The sequence below is a fragment of the Typopeltis vanoorti genome, chromosome 9, assembly GCF_054136105.1.
Source record: "Typopeltis vanoorti isolate ZY-2024b chromosome 9, IOZ_Tvanoo_1.0, whole genome shotgun sequence".
NCBI lineage: Eukaryota > Metazoa > Arthropoda > Arachnida > Uropygi > Thelyphonidae > Typopeltis > Typopeltis vanoorti.
This window is the reverse complement of record NC_143557.1, coordinates 135,080,686-135,102,913: the sequence shown is the minus strand read 5'-3', so window position 1 is coordinate 135,102,913 and position 22,228 is coordinate 135,080,686. Positions and strand designations below refer to the sequence as shown.

The 22,228-nt window shown below is 34.8% G+C and overlaps 1 protein-coding gene across 2 annotated transcripts in view; it reads left to right on the top strand.

Annotated features, from left to right (window-relative positions):
* Ctu2 (Cytosolic thiouridylase subunit 2) overlaps positions 1-22,228 on the top strand; it is a 170,379-nt gene that overhangs the window by 106,319 nt on the left and 41,832 nt on the right. For both annotated transcript variants that reach the window (XM_090398131.1, XM_090398130.1), the window contains exons 10-12: positions 7,468-7,559; positions 12,334-12,394; positions 17,546-17,727. In XM_090398131.1, coding sequence (XP_090254257.1) covers positions 7,468-7,559; positions 12,334-12,394; positions 17,546-17,727 — 335 coding nt within the window. The remainder of the gene's footprint in view (positions 1-7,467; positions 7,560-12,333; positions 12,395-17,545; positions 17,728-22,228) is intronic.

Below are 22,228 nucleotides of genomic sequence, written 5' to 3'. Positions count from 1 at the left end.
TTCACAACTTCTAGCAATAGCTTATATTCCTTGTTCCTTCCTCTTGTTTCTACCATATGAAAGATTTCCACGCTATCTAGATTACAATCAAAATACTGGACTGTACAATGAACAAATAACAATGATTCCATGGATGTCCCAAACAGGCTTCCTTAAATTTACATTTATACCATGTTTTAGTGTGATATAAACAACTGGTGCTTTTCCAGTCAATTCTATGTAAAGTGTTCAGGGCATGATCAGAAAGGCCAGCTTCACCATAGTTATTATATTTAATGTGTCATTTATGTTCCTTTTGTCTGATAGGAATTGTGCATCCTGTTTTCCCTATATATGGTAGATTACAGGTGCAATAAATACGGTATACTCCAGTGTGGGCCAGCAGAAGGAGTGGATCTTTGGATGAGTTGAGTAAGCTTTTTAATTTTGTAGGAGGCTTCATCATCATCATCATCATCAAATTCCTGCCATGTACCCTCAAAGGGTGTACAGGATATGACAGTACTACATGAAAAAATTACATCATTACTAACTTCCTATCTACAATTTTCCTCCAAATCAGTCTGTTACTTGTCAAGACTCCAACATTATCAGATCTTATATTTCTATCGTCTAAGGCACTTTGTACCGTATCAATCCACCTATATCTTGGTCTTCCTCTGGGTCGTTTTCCTGCCAACCTGGCAGAGAACACTTGTTTTGCTAATCTTTCCTCTCCCATTCTATTTAAGTGACCATACCATCTGAGATTAGCTCTGCTAACGCATTCCTGGATGCTGACAATGTCAAGTTCTTTCCTAATATCCTCATTTTTAATATGATATTGCCATTGATGCCATCTGTTCACGCCTCTAATCTTTCTCAGGACTCTCATATCTGCGGTCTCTAGTCTTTGGTCAAGTGTTTTACTTCTGACCCAGCTCTCAGATCCATAAGTTAAAATTGGTTTGAACACAGTCTTGTATACAGCTAATTTAGTGTTCCGACTAATTTCTTTCTTATTCCATATGAATTTATTCAATTGACTTCCCACCATATCAGCTTTGCTGATTCTGTTGTCTATTTCTATATTTAATTTACCATCTTCAGTAAAAATCGTGCCTAAGTAGCTGAAATGTTTTACTTGTTCCACAGGTTCTCCATTCACAACACAGTTGATATTTTCAATGATTCTGCCTATTTTCATTGTCTTTGTCTTTTTATTGCTGACCTTCATACCATATCTATTACAACAGCTATTCAATTTAGTCAGAGAATCTTGCAGACTTGTAGCGGATTTATTTAGAAGTATAACATCATCCGCATAAAGCAAAGAGCTGACATTAACATCTCCAATTTTGATATCAGGTTTAATACCACATTCCTTCATAATGTGATCCATATAGATAATGAATAACAGAGGGGATAATGTACATCCTTGTCTCACACCAGATTTAACATTAAACCATCTTCCTGTACTTCCTTCAATTCTAACTGCTGACTCACAACTCAAATAAAGACTAAGTATTGCTTGATATAATGCCCCATTGACACCATATAACTGCAGCGTATTGAATAGCTTCTCTCTTGGCACCTTGTCATATGCCTTTTCCAAATCGACAAAACTTAAATACAGATCTTTGTTATATTCCCATGCTTTCTCGACTATTTGTCGTAAAGTGAAGATCTGATCCTGACAGCCTCTATTTGGCCTGAATCCAGCTTGTTCTTCACCAAGCTTTTCTTCCACAATTCTTCTCAACCGTTTCTCAAGTATACTTGCATAGATCTTGCCAGGAACACTCAGTAGGGAAATACCTCTGTAATTCTCACATTCAGTTTTATTTCCCTTTTTATATATGGGTACTATGAGAGCTCTACTCCAATCATCGGGAATTCGTCCCTCTGTCCAGGCTTTCTGAACTATGCAGTGCAGCCACTGTAAGACTCTTATACCACCATACTTCAGCATTTCTGGTCGAATATCATCTACTCCTGCTGCCTTTCCACATTTCAAGCCTTTGATGGCTTTTTCTACTTCAAGTATGGATATGTATTCCTGACTGCATGCCTGGTCAGTGTTTTTTATCACTGTGCTGTCATCACTGCTTGTTTCATTTAGCAGTTTTTCAAAGTAATTACTCCATACTTCAAGGATATCTTTTTCTCCTGTTTTCATTTCACCTTTATCATCTCTAATTCCTTTTACAGCACTCTTTCCTCCATTCCTAAGCTTCTTCAATAACCTCCAGAATATTTTGCCACCTTCTTGATATTTATTTTCTATATTCTTGCCAAAGTGCTCCCATGACTTTTGTTTAGCTAGTTTTACACACTGTTTAGCTTTCTTACATTTGTCTCTGTATTCTGTAAGAGTAAAAGCTGACTTATTTGCCAGGAACTTTTGATATGCTTTCTTCTTTTCCTTCACTGCCTCTTTAACTTCCTGTGTCCACCAGGGAGTTCTGATTTTTTTATCTTTGCACACAACCTCACCACATGCCTCTCTGGCAGAATCAATCAATGTTTCCTTCAGAGTTTGCCACTGAATCTCCAAGGTTTGATTCCTGTTCTCAAACTCTTTCATTTTCTTTTCAATAATATTTCTGTATTTTAGTCTACAGTTCACATCTGAGAGCTGCTCAACTTTTATTCGCTTTAAAACTTTCTTACATGTTATTCTTTTCAATATGAAATTCAATTTTATCCTGCTCAAGACTAAATAGTGATCACTTCCAATTTCAAATCCTCTGTACACTCTGGTGTCCTGCACCAGGGAGAAAACATCACTATCAACAATAACATAGTCAATGAGACTTTTCTTATTCCTAGCCTCTTCTCTCCATGTGAATTTGTGCACATTTTTATGTTGGAACATGGTGTTAGTAATAACCAGTCCATGTCCTGAGCAGAAATCCAACAGATATTTGCCATTATTATTAGCTTTGCTCTTTTCTCCAAATTTTCCCAAAATATTTTTGTATGTCTCACAATCATTTCCTACTCTACTATTTAGATCCCCAACAAGGACCAACTTTTCCTTTTTCATTGTGTCAGTTGCTTTTTCTAAAGCCTCAAAAAATTCCTCCACTTCTACCTTAGTAGAACCTTCTGTGGGACCATAGGCACAAATAAGTCTCATTGTCCAGTTCCCCATTCTCATATTTGCCCACATTACTCTACTTGAGACTGACTGCCATTCAAGAAGATTAGCCTCGTATTTTGTGTTGAATACTATGGCTACTCCTTCTTTTCCTTGATTGTTATTGCCTGAATATAACATTTTGTATTTATTGCTCAGAAAGATCTCACCAGTTTTGGTCTTTTTTGTTTCAGTCACCCCTATTATGTCGATCTGGTACTTATCTAATTCCTCAGCTAGCTCCATTTCTTTGCCATTCAGGCTTCTTACGTTGATAGTACCGATCTTTAACTCTGGTGATGTTGAGTTGGGGTTTGTTTTCAGATTTGTTCCAGTAGCTGACTTTTCGCTGTTCGCCCTGGTTCCCTGGCGAAAACAACGGGGGCCTTGTTTAACCGGGCGACGCCCCAGCCGGCATGAAATTTTGTCATGAGGCTTTGAGGTTGTATTTCTGTTTATTTTATCTGATGTCTCTTTAATGTAAGGAATGGTTATAGTTTTATTGTAGTCTGGTTTATCTTTGTTTTTGTTGAGTTCTTGTAGAAAATTTTGTTAATAGTGTTTTGGCTGTAACCATTTTTTAGAAAGACATTGCTGATAACTTTAGAGTTATCAGCAATACCTTTCAAAAGCAATAAAGTTATCAGCAAGCCTGTGAGATTCTTATCAACCACCCCAATCTGAACAATAATGATGGTCTAACCCAAGCATATGGAAGGCACATATTCTACCCACGGAACCTTTCTCCCTAAGAGTTAACTATAAACAGGACTGTAGATAATCCAGAATCTTAAATCTAATATAACAGTTGTCATGTTAAAAATAGGACATCATTGTTACTGTAAGAAAACTATCGATATGAAAGAATGTTTCTCTTATGTTATCCTAAATAGAATTTAGCTTTGATGTAGTTTCTAAATAATTAATTAATTTTTAACTTTATCTGTATTTTTTTTTTTTTTTCACTAGAGGTCATGCCAGTAGAATAACCAGTGATCAAATCATTGTTTCTTTAGCATACTGCGTGAAATGTAACTCAGCTTGTCCTTGTATATTTGTATATACTCCAGACGATGACCTTAATATGAGGGTCAAAACGTTGGGAAATTAAAATAGTTATTTATAACACGGTTGTAAAGTCCATAATTTCTAAAATGAATGCTGATCAACCGTGCAACACTAAAAGAAAAGGAAAAAAACTTCTTACTCACTAACTATTCACAACTTCTAGAAATAGCTTATGTTCCTTGTTCCTTCCTCTTGTTTCTGCCATATGAAAGATTTCCTCACTATCAATCCTGTAAATACCTCTCAGCAGTTTAAATGTCTATCCATCAACTTTTGTGCTTACATGCTATCCTCATAAATACAGTACTCATATAATTTTTATTATCTACCCTCTCCAAGGTTAATTTATCCCTTTCAAATCTCACTGATAGTGAGATTTGAAGGAGATAAATTCTCAGTAGTACTTCATGGCATAAACAACACCCAGAGAAAAAATATAATTAATTTATTGAAATTACAATATATAAATTGTATAAATTATAAAAAAAAATTTAAAAAAGTTACTTCTTCAACCAAAGAAATTATCACAATCTACAGCTACCTGATAGCTTACATCACCACCACGTGACCTGTGCAATGGAAAGGTTCAGAGAAACTTGTGCTTTTGTTCTTGATATTTCCATAGTTTTTAATCGTGTCTAGCATTGAGATCTGCTAAACAAGCTGCTATCCTTTGGTCGACCTGCCACTCTCTGTAATTGTGTTGCTAGTTTCCTCTGTGGTCATTCACTGCATGTCATGGTTGATGGCTCCCTCTCTTTAAGCTTCACCACTTATGTAAGATTATTTCAGGGCTCTTTCCTATTACCTACCCTTTTTCTCATGTATATAAACGACCTACTCTCAATCACCACTGATCCTACCCACAGCTTTGCAGATGATAGTACTATCCATTCATCCTACTCATTTGACAAACTATGCAGTGCACAGATATCCCAAGTATCAAGATCATTTTCAGGCAAGGACAATCTGGTCATGTTCAATGCCACCAAAACACTGTCTTGTCTCTTCTCTTGCAAAAGAGACCCCAACTCACATTCCCCCTACCCAAATCCAGACAAGATCAGATCTCTCTCTCTGCTTGGACTAACATTCACCTCCCACCTCTCCTGGCAACACATCTTGTCAGTAGCTTCCTCAGCATCCAAAAAACTAAGCATTCTCTTTTGTTCAGGGTGCTATTTTACACTCAACCAACTTTTAACTATATACAAATCCGAAATGTGCTCATGTTTAGACTACTGCTCACATGTTTGGGTGGAGCACTTAAAACTTCTCTGAAAATTCTTAATGTTGTCCAGAGAAGAGCAATTTTGGTTCATAGGTGATCTGACTCTCTCACTGACACAATGTTTCGACCCTGTCTATTTTACAAGTACTTCAATGGTAATTGCTCCACCGAACTGGCAACATCATTCCTCCATTTTCTGTTACATCAGTCAATACAGGAGCAGCAGCTGCCCAGTACTACTCCTCTTTACTGTTCAACTGCAAACACACTGAACCTGCTTTTCTTCTTCCTCTTTCATTCCATCTGCCTCTGTCCTTTTGAACCTACTGCAAGAAGTATTTCCAAGTAACTACAACCTGCACCTCTTCAAAAAAAATGCCAATAAACTTCTGAGTCCTCACCTGCACTCCAGACATGGCACTGATATGCTTATAGGTCCTTCAACCTCTCATGTATTGGATCAATATATATATATATATATATATATATAAGGATGGACTTCCTGAGGTTGCTGAGATTAGTAAAAGATAGTGTGTTGTTGTGGGATGATAGTGATGAGTCAAAATGATGGGCAACGATTATAAATGGGATGCTAGTGGAGTTGTGTAAGAGAGAGGAGTGTATTTTGTGAATGTGAGATAAATTTGAGGATGGAACTGTATAAAAGAGACATACTGCATTTAAATGGATTTGGTATGAGTCAGCTGGAGAAACTGTTTCTGCAAGAAAGAGTAATGACTGAAGTGAATGGAAGACCTGAAGAAGCAAAAGTGTTATGGGTGACGTGGAAGAGCAGTAAAGTAGAGTAGGAGGGCTTGTGAATGGAGAGGTGAGTATCACGAGGGAAGAGAAGAAACACAAGATAAGCAGGAAAATGGGAAGCGGGGATTCAGGATGGACAGGGAGACACTGTGAGAAGAGTGGATGATGGATAGAGAAGTGGATTTGTGAGTGAATAAGAAAGGATTGAATGACCAGGGATGTGGTACCAACATAAAAAAAAAAAAACTTTTTTTTTATGCTTTGGAGCACTCTTTCTCCATAATTTTTGAATTTTTTTTTTTTTTTTAATGTTGGGCCCATACACAGGAGGTTGATTGGTCAACTTATAGTACATTAGTATCGCGTATGGGTGGTGTTAGGAAAGGAGGAATTTGTTTACATATGATTTGAATGACTTTAAATTGTATTTGTTGGGAAACACAGCAGATGGGAGACTGTTTTTTGTTAATTGATGATCTCTGTACTCTTCATTGCACTATTAGTACTATATATAGCTGCTAAACAAAAAGTGGCAAAACAATATGTACAGCTTCCAACATCTTATGTTCTTAATCCTAACCAGTATTGTCATGTGAATACATTATAAGTTCCCCTCTTGGTTTTTCCAAGTTAGTGGTTACAAACCTAAATTTTTTTTGGAATAAAAACTACTTGCATATGCCAATGATCATCTTACTCCAGAAACTGCTGTAAAAAGACCAGAAAAAAGTTTCTTTCATCAATGATTAGGATTGAACTTATAAGGTTTTTCTTCTCCTGATCTAGTCATGGATGTTACCACCAGGCTACAGAGGCTATAATTAATTAATTATTATTTACTTTATGTATATTATACTGAGAAGAATCGTGAAATTTAGTGCTGTTTAAGCTTTTCATACTTTTGATAAATGTTTTCATGCACAAATGGGACAGTAGATCTTCTCTGAAAGTGCATAAAAAGCATTATGATTTTATGTTAGGTACTGCAGAAGATGTTTGAATCACAAGTCAATTAACTTTCACTATAGCAGACTTGCATGCACTAGAAACAAGGGTTTGTTTTAGTGAATTCCTTTTACTTTTGTATACTGTATCTATGGAGCTTTGGTTGGGGCTTTTCAGTAGTTTTTTTTTTTTTTAATAGCAAGCAGTTTGTTATAATGATGTAGGTTGTAGTGAGCATTGCTTGTACTTTATAGTCATTCTTGTTATGCAATAAATACAGTATACATTTGAGCGAATACTAATACTGTTGTTAATGCAATAATATACTCTTAAATCTTAGACAGATATTCAACAAAGTATACTTCGTTTGACAGAGAAATTTGTTACCGGACTTCAAGAAGAGTTTCATTCGACAGTATCAACTATATTCAGGTAATAATTTTATGTAACAAAATCGTTTGACTGGCATATTTTGTTTTAACATATTAAATGTGTTTTAGGGAGTTATTGATTTTTAAGTTGATTAGCCTGCTCTAATAATGTTGATCCAGTTGGTTCATTTTAGCAATACATGGATTTTATTTACAGATATTTGTGTTGAGTCAGCTGTCTCAGTTTTTCATCCTGATAGGAAATTAGTTAATTATATTCACCAGCTTACTTAATTGTTTAAGATACCAAAATTTTTGGCATGCTCATTGTATGAGGGTGGTCTGAAAAGTTCTTGGCCTAACAATGAAAAACTATATAATTTCAAAATTATTTTTATTTTTCAACATAATTTCCCTTAGGACTAATACATTTATTCCAACAATGCCCCATTGCCATTATCCCGTCCCGGTAGTGGTTCTCGGTAAGATCTGCAAAATACCCCTCTACAGCTGCAATCACCTCTTGATTCAGCAAAAAACGCTGACAACTGTGGAAGAGTTTTAGTTTTGGCAAGAGATAGAAGTCAGAGGGAGCCAAATCTGGGGAATAGGGTTGATGTTCCAACAATTCATAGTGCAGATCCCTTAATTTTCCCATTGCCAAAACACCTTTGTGGGCATGTGCATTGCATTGTCCTGATGAAAGATGATTTTTTCTTCTGTAAACCGGGTCTTCTCTCACGAATTTTTTTGTCTAGTCTGGTTAAAAGATCGGAATAATATTCCCTGGTTATTGTTTTACCCTTTTCAAGATAATTAATAAACAAAATGCCTTTAGCATCCCAAAACACCGATGCCATAACCTTTCCTGCTGATGGAACCGACTTTGTCTTCTTTGGCGCTGTATAACTGGCTTCTGTTGTTAGATTGTGATAGAGTGGAAATTTATGAATTCCTATCTTATCACGGTCTAACATGCTTTTCCAAACAAAAGAATGAGATAAATACAATAAATTACCTCTAAGTGTAGAATAAGTATTATGTATATATAACTCAAGTGTGTTCTGTTATGAAAAGGTTAAATAAGTATGTATTTTGTGCCATTCATGAATGTGGTTAATTTAATATGAAAGTGTAAAACATTAGCAGAGCATTATAAAATATGTATAAAAGAATTATAAAATGTAAGCACAAATTCAACAGTTGGGGAGGGGTAGTCAAGTCCAAAGGTTACGGAGTTGTAACGTGAGAGAGCGTCTCGCCCCAAGTAAACAATGATGTCAGCGTACGTGCAATAAGCAGGGCAGAGAATGGACGCCGTGATGTAATAGCAAGTGTGAGTTGGCTGGACATCGAAAAGGGCGAGAATCGCCGAGAAGAATGGAAATATAAGGGTTATGCAACCCCGTAACAAGGCTTTTTTTCCCTGGATTTCCTGTGTGTTCATCCCTCGTGGTATACGGAGGGTGCGAGTGGCATCGATGTCAGATGGCTCCCGATAGGCAGCTACGGTCTTGGCAGCCGTATTCGCTGCGAAAAGAAACACGTCTGGCTGTCCACAGAAGGCCAATTTCCTGTGAACCTATGAAGCACTAAAGAACTGAAAAGGGAAGATAAGTAGACTTTGCTTGTGTTATACTGAATAGGAATGAAAGATTTGTGTCATGTTAATATGTTATAGAAGAAGAACATTAATGATCTAGGATAGGATTGTATTGCTAGGACTTTAGAAGAATATTGATTTTACCTTACTATCTGTCGTTGTGTTAATGTTCGCCTTTATATTGAATGAATTTAAGGATATGTTTAGAGTAAAGAATTGGCATAATATAAAGAGATTGTGAAAGATATGAATGTTATCTTGTGTAGTCTGACAGAGCTACGGAGTCTTAGATTGAGTGTGATAATAGTACATGATTAATGCATTAGCGGAGGTTAATATAATTCATACTTTAGGAAGCTACTGTATATTATTTTTTTAGTATAATAGTAGTGTTTGAATATTATATGCCTTGTCTGGAACTCCCTTAAGATGGGATTTTAATTTATGTTATTATGTGTATCAACTTTTGAGTATAATAAACCTTGCTTTTGATTCTAACAAAGACTTTCTGTGATTTCTGGAATCCGATGCACCGCTTATAAAGTATTAATGTGAACCTATGTGGGATATTAAAAGGGATATTAGAAAAGAGTAAAATTTGGTCACGTCTGCAGAGTTGATAGGTATCATTAAGTACTGTCCAGAGATTACCTCTTGGTTGTTAATGTTTAATAATCTAATAGCGCTAAGTGGTGCAGCGAAACAAATAAATTTCTTGGCGTTTTACGAGAGGTAAATCTTAGACACTCTGATACTCTGGTACTGCCTCTATCTCGAGGAAATTCCATTGTCCTTCAGAGATACCACATGCTACCCAATAATGTATTGTGGAGATAAAGCAACAAAGGTTCTTTATTATAGGATATTGGTAGAATAGGATTATTATAGAAGAAGGTTGAGGTTAGAAAAGATTGAATAAATTACAACCATATATAAATAAAAGACAAGGAATGGTTACAACACTGTCCACTGTTTTGACTGCTGTTTGGATTCTGGTGTATAACAGTGAATGCAAGTGTCATCCATAGTAATAAATCGACGTACAAAATCAGTTTTATTCTTGTTAAAACACTCCAAGCACTATTCAGAGATTTTTGTGCGAATGCTTTTTTGATCTGCTGTGAGCAAGCATGGCACCCATCTTGCGCAAAGCTTTTTCATTTGCAATTCTTCGTGCAAAATATATCCTACACGTTCTTTCGAAATGCCTGTAGTCTCAGCAATTTCACGCACTTTGACTCGCCAGTCATCCAATACCATATCGTGCACTTGATCAATGATTTCTAGTGTTGTTACACTTTTTGGACATCCTTCACGTGGATCATCTTCGAGGCTGGTACAGCCACATTCAAACTCGGCAGCAGATTTCTTAATTGTCGAACACGAAGGAGAAGAGTACCCATAAAATTTTATGAACTTCAAATGATTTTCTATTTGTGTTAAACCTTCTTTTACAAAGAATTTTATAACCACATGATACTCAATTTTATCCATTTCAAGAGATACAACAGACAACACTTTTGCTTCAGACAGCTGTATAAAACAAACTACTTGATAGAATGACTTGCTATTGCATGGATGCTTATGATAGATGTACCAACTTAGAAAAAAAAAAAAAATCTTGTCAATAGTGTTGCCATCATGTTGTTTACTACCATCGAGCAGTCATAGAGTCACGATAGGCAGTTTGGGCATGCCCTTATTTCTAACATTTAGTGGATCTCACTGGATTAGGGATGTACAGCCAAACAAGACAGTTGAGATAGCCTACCTTTACAGATGTGGAAGTTTAAGTGTATCAAAAGTAAGGATATTCCTGGTCGGAACAGGTGACTATCTTTATGCATCAGGATGAGCCTTGTACCAGTCACTCCCTGATCTTTAAGCTCTGAACATATTTCCTCATCTTTAGCATCAAGAAGATTCTATTTTGATATCACTCTTCTAGAAGAGTGTAGTGATTTATGAGGTGTGACTGTAATTGGTATTCCACCAATTGATGTTGCACTGAGTAATTTTTCTGAGTGTTGCTGACATGATGTTTCCACAGGGATATTACCGCATTGTAATTTTTAAATTGTTCTTGGAGATACTGCTATTCCTAAATCCTTTTGAATAAAGAAGGGTAACATTTTCCTTATTGGCTTTTCACCTCTTGCATGGATGAGGAGAAAAACTGGTACGTTTATACTGTTGTCACACGTCTTTTGTTTTTTTACTTCTGTAATCAAGTGATGTATCTACGGTATCAGTACTTGATTGAACCTTGTGAGGGCCTCTGAAAAACCCATGTTTGAATGATTTTTTTTTTTCGGTGCTATGCCCATTCACTGGCAAGCAATAACTACATGTGGGAAAGGAATGCCAGGGCTACCCTAGATGTTATACTGGCATCACAGCAATCCTTGAGCCCCAACCTTAGGCCATGGAGTGGGACACTTACTGCAACAATGTTGACCCTTGCTGGCAAGCCCACTAGTTGATCAATCCTAGCTGAGCCATCCAGCAGGTGACACAACACAGCAAACACAGTGGCTGGGTGTTAAATCCCAGTGATGATGGTCTGGGGCATAAAAGATTCAAGTGAAGAAGAAGACCAAAGAACATCAGAAGAAAGAAAAGAAAGAGAGGAAGAATGAAAAGAGTCAGTGTTATCACTGGGAGGTTCCCTCTTCCATGGACAAATACCCCGCAAGGAGGGACAAGGTTTTCTCCTATCTAAAGACAATCATGAACATCCATGTTCAGGGTAGGATTCAAACCCACAGCCTGTTGGTTGAATAGTAGATATATGTTCAGTTCTCTGTCAACCTAGCTAGAAGTTAAACAGAATATGAGAGGAAAGGTTAACCATAAGATATTTGATACCATAAGAACAGGGGAAAAAAGACCCAGAGGAGACCAAGATCTAAGTGAATTGATACAGTGGTGGTTAGAATACCAGATTGTTAAGTTGTCTGCAGTATTAGAGCATCTTGATAAATAATATGGAAGAAAATTGATTGATATGAAGTAGTAGTGATAATGCAGACTTAATGATATTGTGCTATCATTCTGTACATATATCAGAAATGTGATGATGATTATGTTTTTAAAACCTGAAATATGCAAGCTCCAGCAATAATTTCTGCAGTTTGTTTAGTCTGGTTAAATTAATAATTAAATATTTATCAATTTCTTATTAGTTGTTAAAATTTCTAAAAACAACACTTGAAGTGTTCTTTTATTTCAGGACAGGAGATAAATTACGTTCAGGAATTGATGTGAATGAATCCAGATGTGTAATATGTCAGGTATTTGTTTTTGAATAAGAATGCATGCTGAGTTCTAAATTGTAATTCTGTAATTTCTCTGTAGAGTTTGCTTTTGTTCTTTTTTCCTTTTAGTATTATCCCATGCATGAGAAGTTGTATCACCTGCAGTATAATAGTGCTGCATGTGAGCAGAGTTAAAGAAAATAAATCTTTATATATTTTAGGAAAGCTTGGAAGTTGCAGTTCATGTAGTACAGTGAGAATAACTTCTTTAGAGAATAGAGTCAGATAAAATAAAAGAGCTAGATGAAAGGTAGTTTTGGCAGTTGGATTGAATGTATTTTGGGTAGGTGGTGCTCATATTTGTTGGTATTGGAAAATGACGGATGCTGATTGAGCAGATTTACCCTTGGAATCATCTGTAGAAAAGACCTAGACAGAAACAAACCATTTGCAAGGTAGCAGTTGAAGTGAATGAGAGAGGAATTATCTAGATTGCCTTCTTCTGGACAATATCAATTTTAGGTGGGGTACTTTGATGTTGTGTGTGGTCTATCTTTCCATTTTGGTCATTATATACCAGAGTTGGTCTGCCTGAGTGGTTAATATCACAGATTTGGATCTGGAATATTATTATTATAATAAGTTTAGAGATTGAGTGAATGACAAAGAAATTTAAAAGTAAAATGTTTGTTTTGCAAGCTCTATATATAAATTTGCATTATGAATAAATTTGAAGAGTAAAAGGCCCAGAAACTTAACAACAGAGTTAAAGGACACAAACATCATGCAAAATTCCTTGTCTTCTCTTCAAGATCACATGATTTGATGAGAATACATAAACTAAAACAGTTAACTTCAAACTTGTAAAATACAATTTCTTCTTCTCTCAGTAATGGCCATTAAAATATAATTACTTAGCTCATATCTGTTATTTTTCTAAAACGAGAAAATAATTTGTGTACAACTTTTCTTAAGAGAGAACATATTTCTTCTTTCATGTTAGCCAGCAAAGGTTGGTCGATTGGTAGAGCCTCTGCTACTAATGGCTAATGCAAAAAGTTAAGCAAGTTTGAGAACAGTTAGTAGTTGGAAGGGTTTCAATCATTCGATGCTGTTGGCACACTCTCCCTCGATGAGTCTTTGGACTCCCTGGAGGTGTCATAATAATAATATATTCTGCACAATATCAGTTCCTTTCTTATTTCCTAGGGAAAAATTCCCTTTTTCCTAGGAAACTCCTTCTTTATCCTTAAACACAAAAAGAATTCATCTCTTGGGTTTACAGCACTTAATCAGAATACATTTGCTGCATACTGTATCAAAAGGAACTGTCCGTTGCTTTGGGAGAAACTATATATCACTTTTATCTATGTTACAACTTAGCTTCATATAAATGAAATTCATCCGTTAATTTTTGGATGACTGTTTGTTTCCCTCATAATGCTCTTTTCTCCCTTTTTGGCTTAAGAATTCCTTAAAATTTCTCTCCTAAACTTCCAGTTTAGAACATTGTCTCTGTTCTAATCAATGCTAGAACTGTTTATTCTAGATTATTCCCTCTCACTCACTCACTAATTCAACTTCCTCTTCGGAAGTACAATCTTCCTGCAAACACATTCTGCACGACATGGTAAGAAATATGGCGGTGAGATGAAAGTCGCTTGTTGTAAAAAAGGCTGCAGTTCTTCAATGGCATGAAAATGTTATCAGAAAGTTAAATATTTTCTTCTCTCTAGGTTATGTTACAGAAATAAAAATTTCTGTACCATAACTAAATTAAACTTTAAAAAAATGAGTCCTTTTTGCATATGAATATTGCAATCAAACAATTTTCAACAGGCCATAAGTATATAAACATTTCTAATTATAAGAAATAATGAATTTAGAAAATGCTTACATACCAAAAGTTATCCTTTCTTTTTTATTTATTTAATGAAAATTGGCAGCTGCTAAAAAATGTGAGATAATCTGAAATTGCTAAATGTGAGAACAGTATTCTAAGTTTGGATGAATGTGAGATTTTGTGTAAAGTTAAAAGAAGACAACAAATGAAAAGTAATATCATGAATAGCGATGGACGGCAATTTTTTTGTAAGTTTAAGGAGCTGTGAATGTGATCATTAAAAAATTGCTGTGAGTAGCACATATAGTGCCGAATAGATAATTACCCTGGAAATTTCAAAATTTTCATAACAATCAATCATCACCACCATCAAATTCCTGACATGTACCCTCAAGGGGTGTACAGGATATCATAGTACTACGTGAAAAATTTACATTATTACTACCTTTTTTTTATTACTTCTGCTGTTGCTTTATTAATTTGCCTATGTTTATCCATTCTTCATTTATTGTCAAAAGAGGATATTTGAGATATCAATTTCTAACACTAATAATAATCTTCATCATCATCATCAAATTCCTGACATGTACCCTCAAGGGGTGTAAAGGATATGATAGTACTACATGAAAAATTTACATCATTACTAACTTCCTATCTACAATTTTCCTCCAAATCAGCCTGTTTTTGAGGAAACTCCAATATTATCATTATCAGACCTTATATTTCTATCATTGTACTGTATCAATCCACCTATATCTTGATCTTCCTCTGGGTAGTTTTCCTGCCAACCTGTCAGAGAACACTTGTTTTGCTAATCTTTCCTCGTCCATTCTGTTTAAGTGACCATGCTACCTGAGATTAGCTCTGCTAACGCATTCCTGGATGCCGACAATGACAAGTTCTTTCCTAATATCCTCGTTTTTAATATGAAATTGCCATTGATGCCATCTGTTTATGCCTCTAATCTTTCTCAGGACTCTCATATCTGTGGTCTCTATTCTTTGGTCAAGTGTTTTACTTCTGATCCTGCTCTCAGATCCATAAGTTAGAAGTTAATAATAATAATTTAATCTTTATTAGGTGCTACTATCATAGTATCTTGTACACTTCTTCAGGTTACAATTTCAGGAATTGAAGATGATGAGAATCAGTATTTTCAAAGATACAACAGCATTGATACAGCATATCATCATCATCCTTTTTTTTTTTATGTTTCTTCTCTCTCTCTCTCTCTCTCTCTCACACACACACACACACAAATGCATATATAGTCTGGAAATAATATTTGTGTTTCTAATTTTTTATATGAAATGTGAACAAATGTTAGTCCAGAATAGCATAAAGGCTAACTGATTAACAAAATAAAGATAGAAGCTTTCTACACTATTTGTCAAGATGTGTGTGATCAAACACTCATATAATGTAAATCTTTCTAGTACAATGATTGAAGTAAAATTATATCGTAATTAATTTATTTATTAATAAACAAGTTAATTCATAAAAGCAAAGCACAAGATTTCATCATGCAGCTTCACAACATATATTTTTAAAGGAGATAATATATAGAAGCTCTCTGTGAATGATCGAGTTTATTCAGTTGAAAAGCTAGATTTTAAAAATAGAAATTATTAATTTTTAATACTGTACCTATTATTACTAGACTTCAGGAGAGTTACAAGAATTTTGTAGAGCATTACACTGTCTTTTTTGCCTACTACTTGTATGATAGTAAAAAGACCAATTGGCTAACACATTTTTAAGGAAAAATCCTGACCAGCTAAATAAATTGTAATTGAAAACATTAAATTTCTGTTATGTATGTTGGAATTCAAATGGAGATCGCTCTCTAATTGTTTTTAATAGTGAAACTACTATGCTATGACAATACCGTGGTTCCCCTTCCCCTTATTTGCGGGTTTGCTATCTGCGGTCACCTCTGGTCTGAAAATATTAAATGGAAAATTCCAGAAATAAACAATTTATAATTACATCGACAAAACAAATATTAGATCCAATGTCATTTCAAAGCCGAATGTTTGTAGAAACTATGAAAGTTTCGTAAGTTGTCCTGAGAGATTATGAGAATGCAATCCTCGGTATCCCCGAGTTGTCTTAGCTACTTAAGTCAAGTAGTGCAAGCTAAGGCAACTCGGGGATGCTGAGGATTGTATTCTCTTAAGCTCTCAAATCAATTTACGAAACTTTCATAGTTTCTACAAACACTCAGCTTTGAAATAATGTTGGATCTAATATTGGCTTTGCCTATATAATTTTACATTGCCAAAATGAAGCCGTAGGACTCTTTCTTTAAGTAATAGACAATTTATAAGTTTTAAATTGCATGCTGTTCCGAGTAGTTCTCAGTTATCAGATCGACTGTCGTGGTATCACAGTGCTTGTGTTCAAGTAACCCTTATTTTACTTAATAATTGTCCCAAAGCGCAAGAGTAGTGATGCTGGCAATTCGGATTTGCAAAGAGAAGCCATAAAGTGCTTCCTTTTGAGTTAAAAAAATGAACGTTCTCGACTTCCTGAAATAATAAATAATAATAATAATAAAACGTATGCTGAGGTTACTAAGACTCCGTTCACATTCAGATAACTTTTATTATAGTATGTTGTTATAATTGTTCTATTTTATTATTAGTTATTGTTGTTAATCTCTTACTGTGACTAATTTATAAATTACCTTTATCGTAAGTATGTACATATAGGAAAAAACATAATATATATAGGGTTCGGTACTATCGTGGCTAAGTGGGGACTATGGTATTTAAAAATCTGTGTGTGGAAGACTATTTTCTGATTATATCAAATGTCAACTATAGTTGCCAAGAAATTATATTGTTTCATCCTTTATCAGAGTGTAAGCAAACAAAATTTGCACATATCTTCAATGACTGGGCTACTTGTACATGGAGGTTGTTGACTTCACATCAGTGTGTATATTGCTGGGCATTATGGGAAGGGTCACTATCCAGACTGGTTTCAACCAATAAAGGTCTCTTCAGTGGGAGCCAGACCAGATCAAAATTAAAGCAGAAATAATACATTTCCTTTATACAAGTAGTAAAAAGGTTTATCACCTTATTTTTAAAATACTCTGGATAAGAGATAGGATAAAATCTGGATAAAATTGTTGTATTTTTAAAAAATACAACAATTTTAGATAAAGAATTAAGCAAGAATATAATATAATTTCTTGGTAACTATAATTTAGTTTTTAACAAAGTGAAAAAAACTTCTATAACTGTGATTATATTATATCCAAGAGGATTAAACATCTTTATCAATATGAGCATTATTAGCATAATTTTGCACTTTGCTTATTCATTCTTTTATAGTCTCTGCTGGATAATAACACCGTGGATTTATGTTCAGCAACAGAAGCCCTTAAAATATCACAAAAACTTTCTAAAATGAATGATGTAGACTTCAAAAGAGTATACAAGAACAGTACTTGTCCAGAGGGACTGAACTGTTGCAGTACCGAAGAAACATGTTATATCCACAGCTTATCCTTCAGGTATTATTTTGCTATCATTATTTAAAGCTTTTCTTGGAAATAATGGATATACTTGAATTTGAAAAGACATTATTCTGTTAATTTTTCGTAACATGGATTTAGACCAAATGATTTTTTTATTATTATTTTTAAGTGGAATAAATTAAAACATTGAAAAAGAACTTGGAATTGATTATTTACAAAGAAATTAATTTATTAAGCAAAATTTTCATTCACTGTCACAAGCATATTTCTCAGTACATAATGAGCTTAAAATATGGAAGGATAATAAAGAAGCATAAATGAAAGAATAGTCAACTATATTATATATGATATTGAGCAACATGTCATCGCAAGTAATTTTTGTTACTTCACTTTCTAGAATTGTAGTTATAATTTGGACCTTGCTGTTCTACTCTAACTTGTGATCCTTCTTTACACTCATGATGTTCTTTACTTTGGAGTTGACCACTGCTGCAACAAAAGACAGAAAAAAAATGGAGAGATATTGTAGCTAGGGTCATGAATCCTCAGACATAAGGAGACCAAGCAAGAAGAAGATTCTTCCATTTTTTTAATTATGTACTGAGGATGCACATCCAGAAAAAAAAATTTCTTTAAAAAAAAAAAATTCTTTTTATAAATTAATTTATTAAGAAAAATGTGGTAATTCATTCCTATTTATTTTTTAATGTGAAATGGCTGTTTAGTAATATTTATAATATAAATAACATAAATAATAATAATAAAAAAACATAAACATAAACTTTATCCACAGTCTAGTCTATTCCTATATTTTGTTTATGTTGCAGTATAGTACAAAAATCCAAATTCAAACAAATGATCCACAAAAAATACTGAAGCTTCTATGTCTGGTGATTGTGCTGGTAGCAGTCGTTCAAATATCTCCAATTTCAAGGTACTTCTCCACCACTTGAACTTTATGGGTAATGTATTGTCATGCATGAAAAGAAGATCTAGGACAACTGCACCCCCTACAAAGTCACGTTGGGATTGAGGATCTTTCCTCGGTACCTCTGCACAGTTATAGAATCCCTATGAAAAACATGAAGAGGAGTGCAGCTGTTGATTGTCATTCCATCTCACACAAGAACACTGCCTCCACCTTAAGTATTCCTTTCTTTGATGTTAAAGGGATGGTCCCTTGTTCTCTCTAATCAAACAACATCTAAAATCTGTTTGTAGACTAAAACAGTTCTCATTAGAGAACAGAATTTTTTCCCCATTTGCCAGGACTCTAAGCTGCATGTTCATGGCACCTGTTTCACTGAGCTCTGTGATGGTTTGTGGTTAATGGGCTTCTTTCACTGGTTTGCTTGATTCGAGCTTTCTTAACACAATCAGGTTGGAAACTTTTTTCACTTGGGGCCACAGCTTCCTAAAGAGACATTTAGTGACATGATATTGTAGAATTCCATTGTGCTCTAAGAGCCGAACAGAGCATAATGGAATTCTACAATGGAATTGATGTAACTCTCAGTGCCACCTTGGCCCACTCCTCTTGCCTCCATAGTGCTGAGACAATACTTCATTAAGCCAACATGCCACCTTCAGTTTAAACTGCCTGGCTTTCAACCATCTAATCACCATCACCCTTCAAAGAATCATTGAAGTGATGATAACTTGCCATTCTAAAGGTACTGGCGATGTGGCTAAAGCAAGACGAAATGTCATTTGGTTACAACTCATGTTTAGAGTAATTTGCATTGTGCTTGGATCTGCATACCAGAATTACTATTATATCAAATATTTGCCTTTGGAGGCACTTTTAAGAATAAAATATTTAATTCAATTCTATTAAAACATTAAGCCGATCTTCTAGTGAAATATAATGTTTTTGTTTTCTACCTCTCACCCAACTGCACATCACTAATTCAACCACAGGACAATCGTATTATACGTTCTATGAAGTGTAAGTATTGATCCCTGTTATTGAGGCGCCTAGTGAGTTCAGTTAATTCAGGCACCCCAGTACAGAAGTTCATAAAAGAATTCAGCATTAAGGATGCAGTGTACTGTGTTGCCAATGCATGGAAGTCTGTGAAAATATCAACACTGAAAAATGGATGGCATAAATTGTGGCCAAGTTTAATGTTTACTTCTCATTCTAATGAAGACACTGAAAATAATATTGTAGGGTTCCCAAAGAAAAGTAGCTTATACAGGAACTTCTTGCTTATGTTAAAGATGTAACTAATCCTGATGCCAAGGAGCTTTCATCAAGGATAAATGAAGATGTTTTAACGGAATGGATGAGTGTCGATGATAATGTGCCTCATTATCATCGACCACAGTTCATCATTACACTGATTCTGAAATTGTAGATATGGTTAAAAGTCTGGAGAGAAATGCCTCTACTGGTAGTGATGAAGATGAAAGCAGTGACGAAAATGAGGAATATGTGAGAGAAAAAATCTCTATTGACAGGTTAATTACATTGACAATTGAGCTGCTGGCTGGACTAGAGCAACGAAATTTTGTAAGTGAACAAGAAATCATGAATGTTTATTTTCTCCAAGATAAACTTATTAAAGAAAGACCCAAATATATGAAGCAGCAGATACTGCACGATATATTCAAGAAAATAGCTAGGAAGCAGGAAGAAGCAGCAGTGGTGTCCACACTTGATAATCCATTGCCATTAACTTCAAGTCAACCAGATGTGCTGTCACCACCATCAACATTTTATTAATTAAAATTCTGAAGAAACTATTTTATTCAGTTGAACTAAAATTCTGTAGAACCGTTATATTTAGTTGTTGAACATTAAAATTTCATAAACTTTTCATTTAGTGTTTAATTTTCTTTCTTTAAAGGACTGTACAGGTAGTCATTTTCTGTTAAAAATATACAGCATATATAAAACCATCCGAAATCCGGCACCCTTCAGGTCCAGAGGTTGAAGGATTTTTGAATACCTACTTGTATATATATTTCATATATATATATGTGTGTGTGTGTGTGTGTGTGTGTGTGTGTGTGTGTGTGTGTGTGTGTGTGTGTGTGTGGTCCATTAATTAGATTGACTCCGTGATTAGATATGTTCATCTTTTTTGACTGACTGAAACTGAGAAAATAGATAAGTTAATTTAATGGATCACACAACATGTTTCGTCACAATGACTTCTTCAGGTGTGGTAACACTTAAAGCAAATTAAAAAAAAAAAAATTATGGAAACACTGTGCCATTATAATAACAGACTTGTAAACTGAAGTAAAGTTTGAATTGTCATTATAGTCCATTCTGTAGTTTGCACAACAATAGAACTACACAATGGACTATAACGACAGTTCAAACTTAACTTCAGTTTATAATTATAATTACAAGTCTGTTATTATAATGGCACAGTGTATCATCATCATCATCATCATCAAATTCCTGGCATGTACCCAGGGGATGTACAGGATATGATAGTACTACTACATGAAAAATTTACATCATTACTAACTTTCTATCTACAATTTTCCTCCAAATCAGTCTGTTACTTGTCAAGACTCCAGCATTATCAGATCTTATATTTCTATTGTCTAAGGCACTTTGTACCGTATCAATCCACCTATATCTTGGTCTTCCTCTGGGTCGTTTTCGTGCTAGCCTGGCAGAGAACACTTGTTTTGCTAATCTTTCCTTGCCCATTCTGTTCAAGTGACCATACCACCTGAGATTAGCTCTGCTAATGCATTCCTGAATGCTGACAATGTCAAGTTTTTTCCTAATATCGTCATTTTTAATATGATATTGCCATTGATGCCATCTGTTCATGCCCCTAATCTTTCTCTGCAGTCGCTACTAGTCTTTGGTCAAGTGTTTTACTTCTGACCCAGCTCTCAGATCCAGAAGTTAAAACTGGTTTGAACACTGTCCTGTACACAGCTAATTTAGTGTTCCTACTAATTTCTCTCTTATTCCATATGAATTTATTCAGTTGAATTCCTACCAAACCAGCTTTGTTGATTCTGTTGTCTATTTCCGTATTTAATTTGCCATCTTCACTAAAAATCGTGCCTAAGTAGCTGAAATGTTTTACTTGTTCCACAGGTTCTCCATTCACAACAGAGTTGACATTTTCAACGATTCTACCTATTTTCATAGTCTTTGTCTTTTTATTGCTGACCTTCAAACCATATCTATTACAACAGTTATTCAATTTAGTCAGGTAATCTTGCAAACTTGTAGCAGATTTATTTAGAAGTATAACATCGTCTGCATAAAGCAAAGAGCTGACATTAACATCTCCAATTCTGATATCATGTTTAATACCACTTTCCTTCATAATGTGATCCATATAGATAATGAATAACAGAGGGGATAATGTAGTTCCTTGTCTCACACCAGATTTAACATTAAACCATCTTCCTGTACTTCCTTCAATTCTAACTGCTGACTTGCAACTCAAATAAAGACTAAGTATTGCTTGATATCATATAACTGTAGTGTATTGAATAGCTTCTCTCTCTTGGTACCTTTTCATATGCCTTTTCCAGATCGACAAAACTTAAA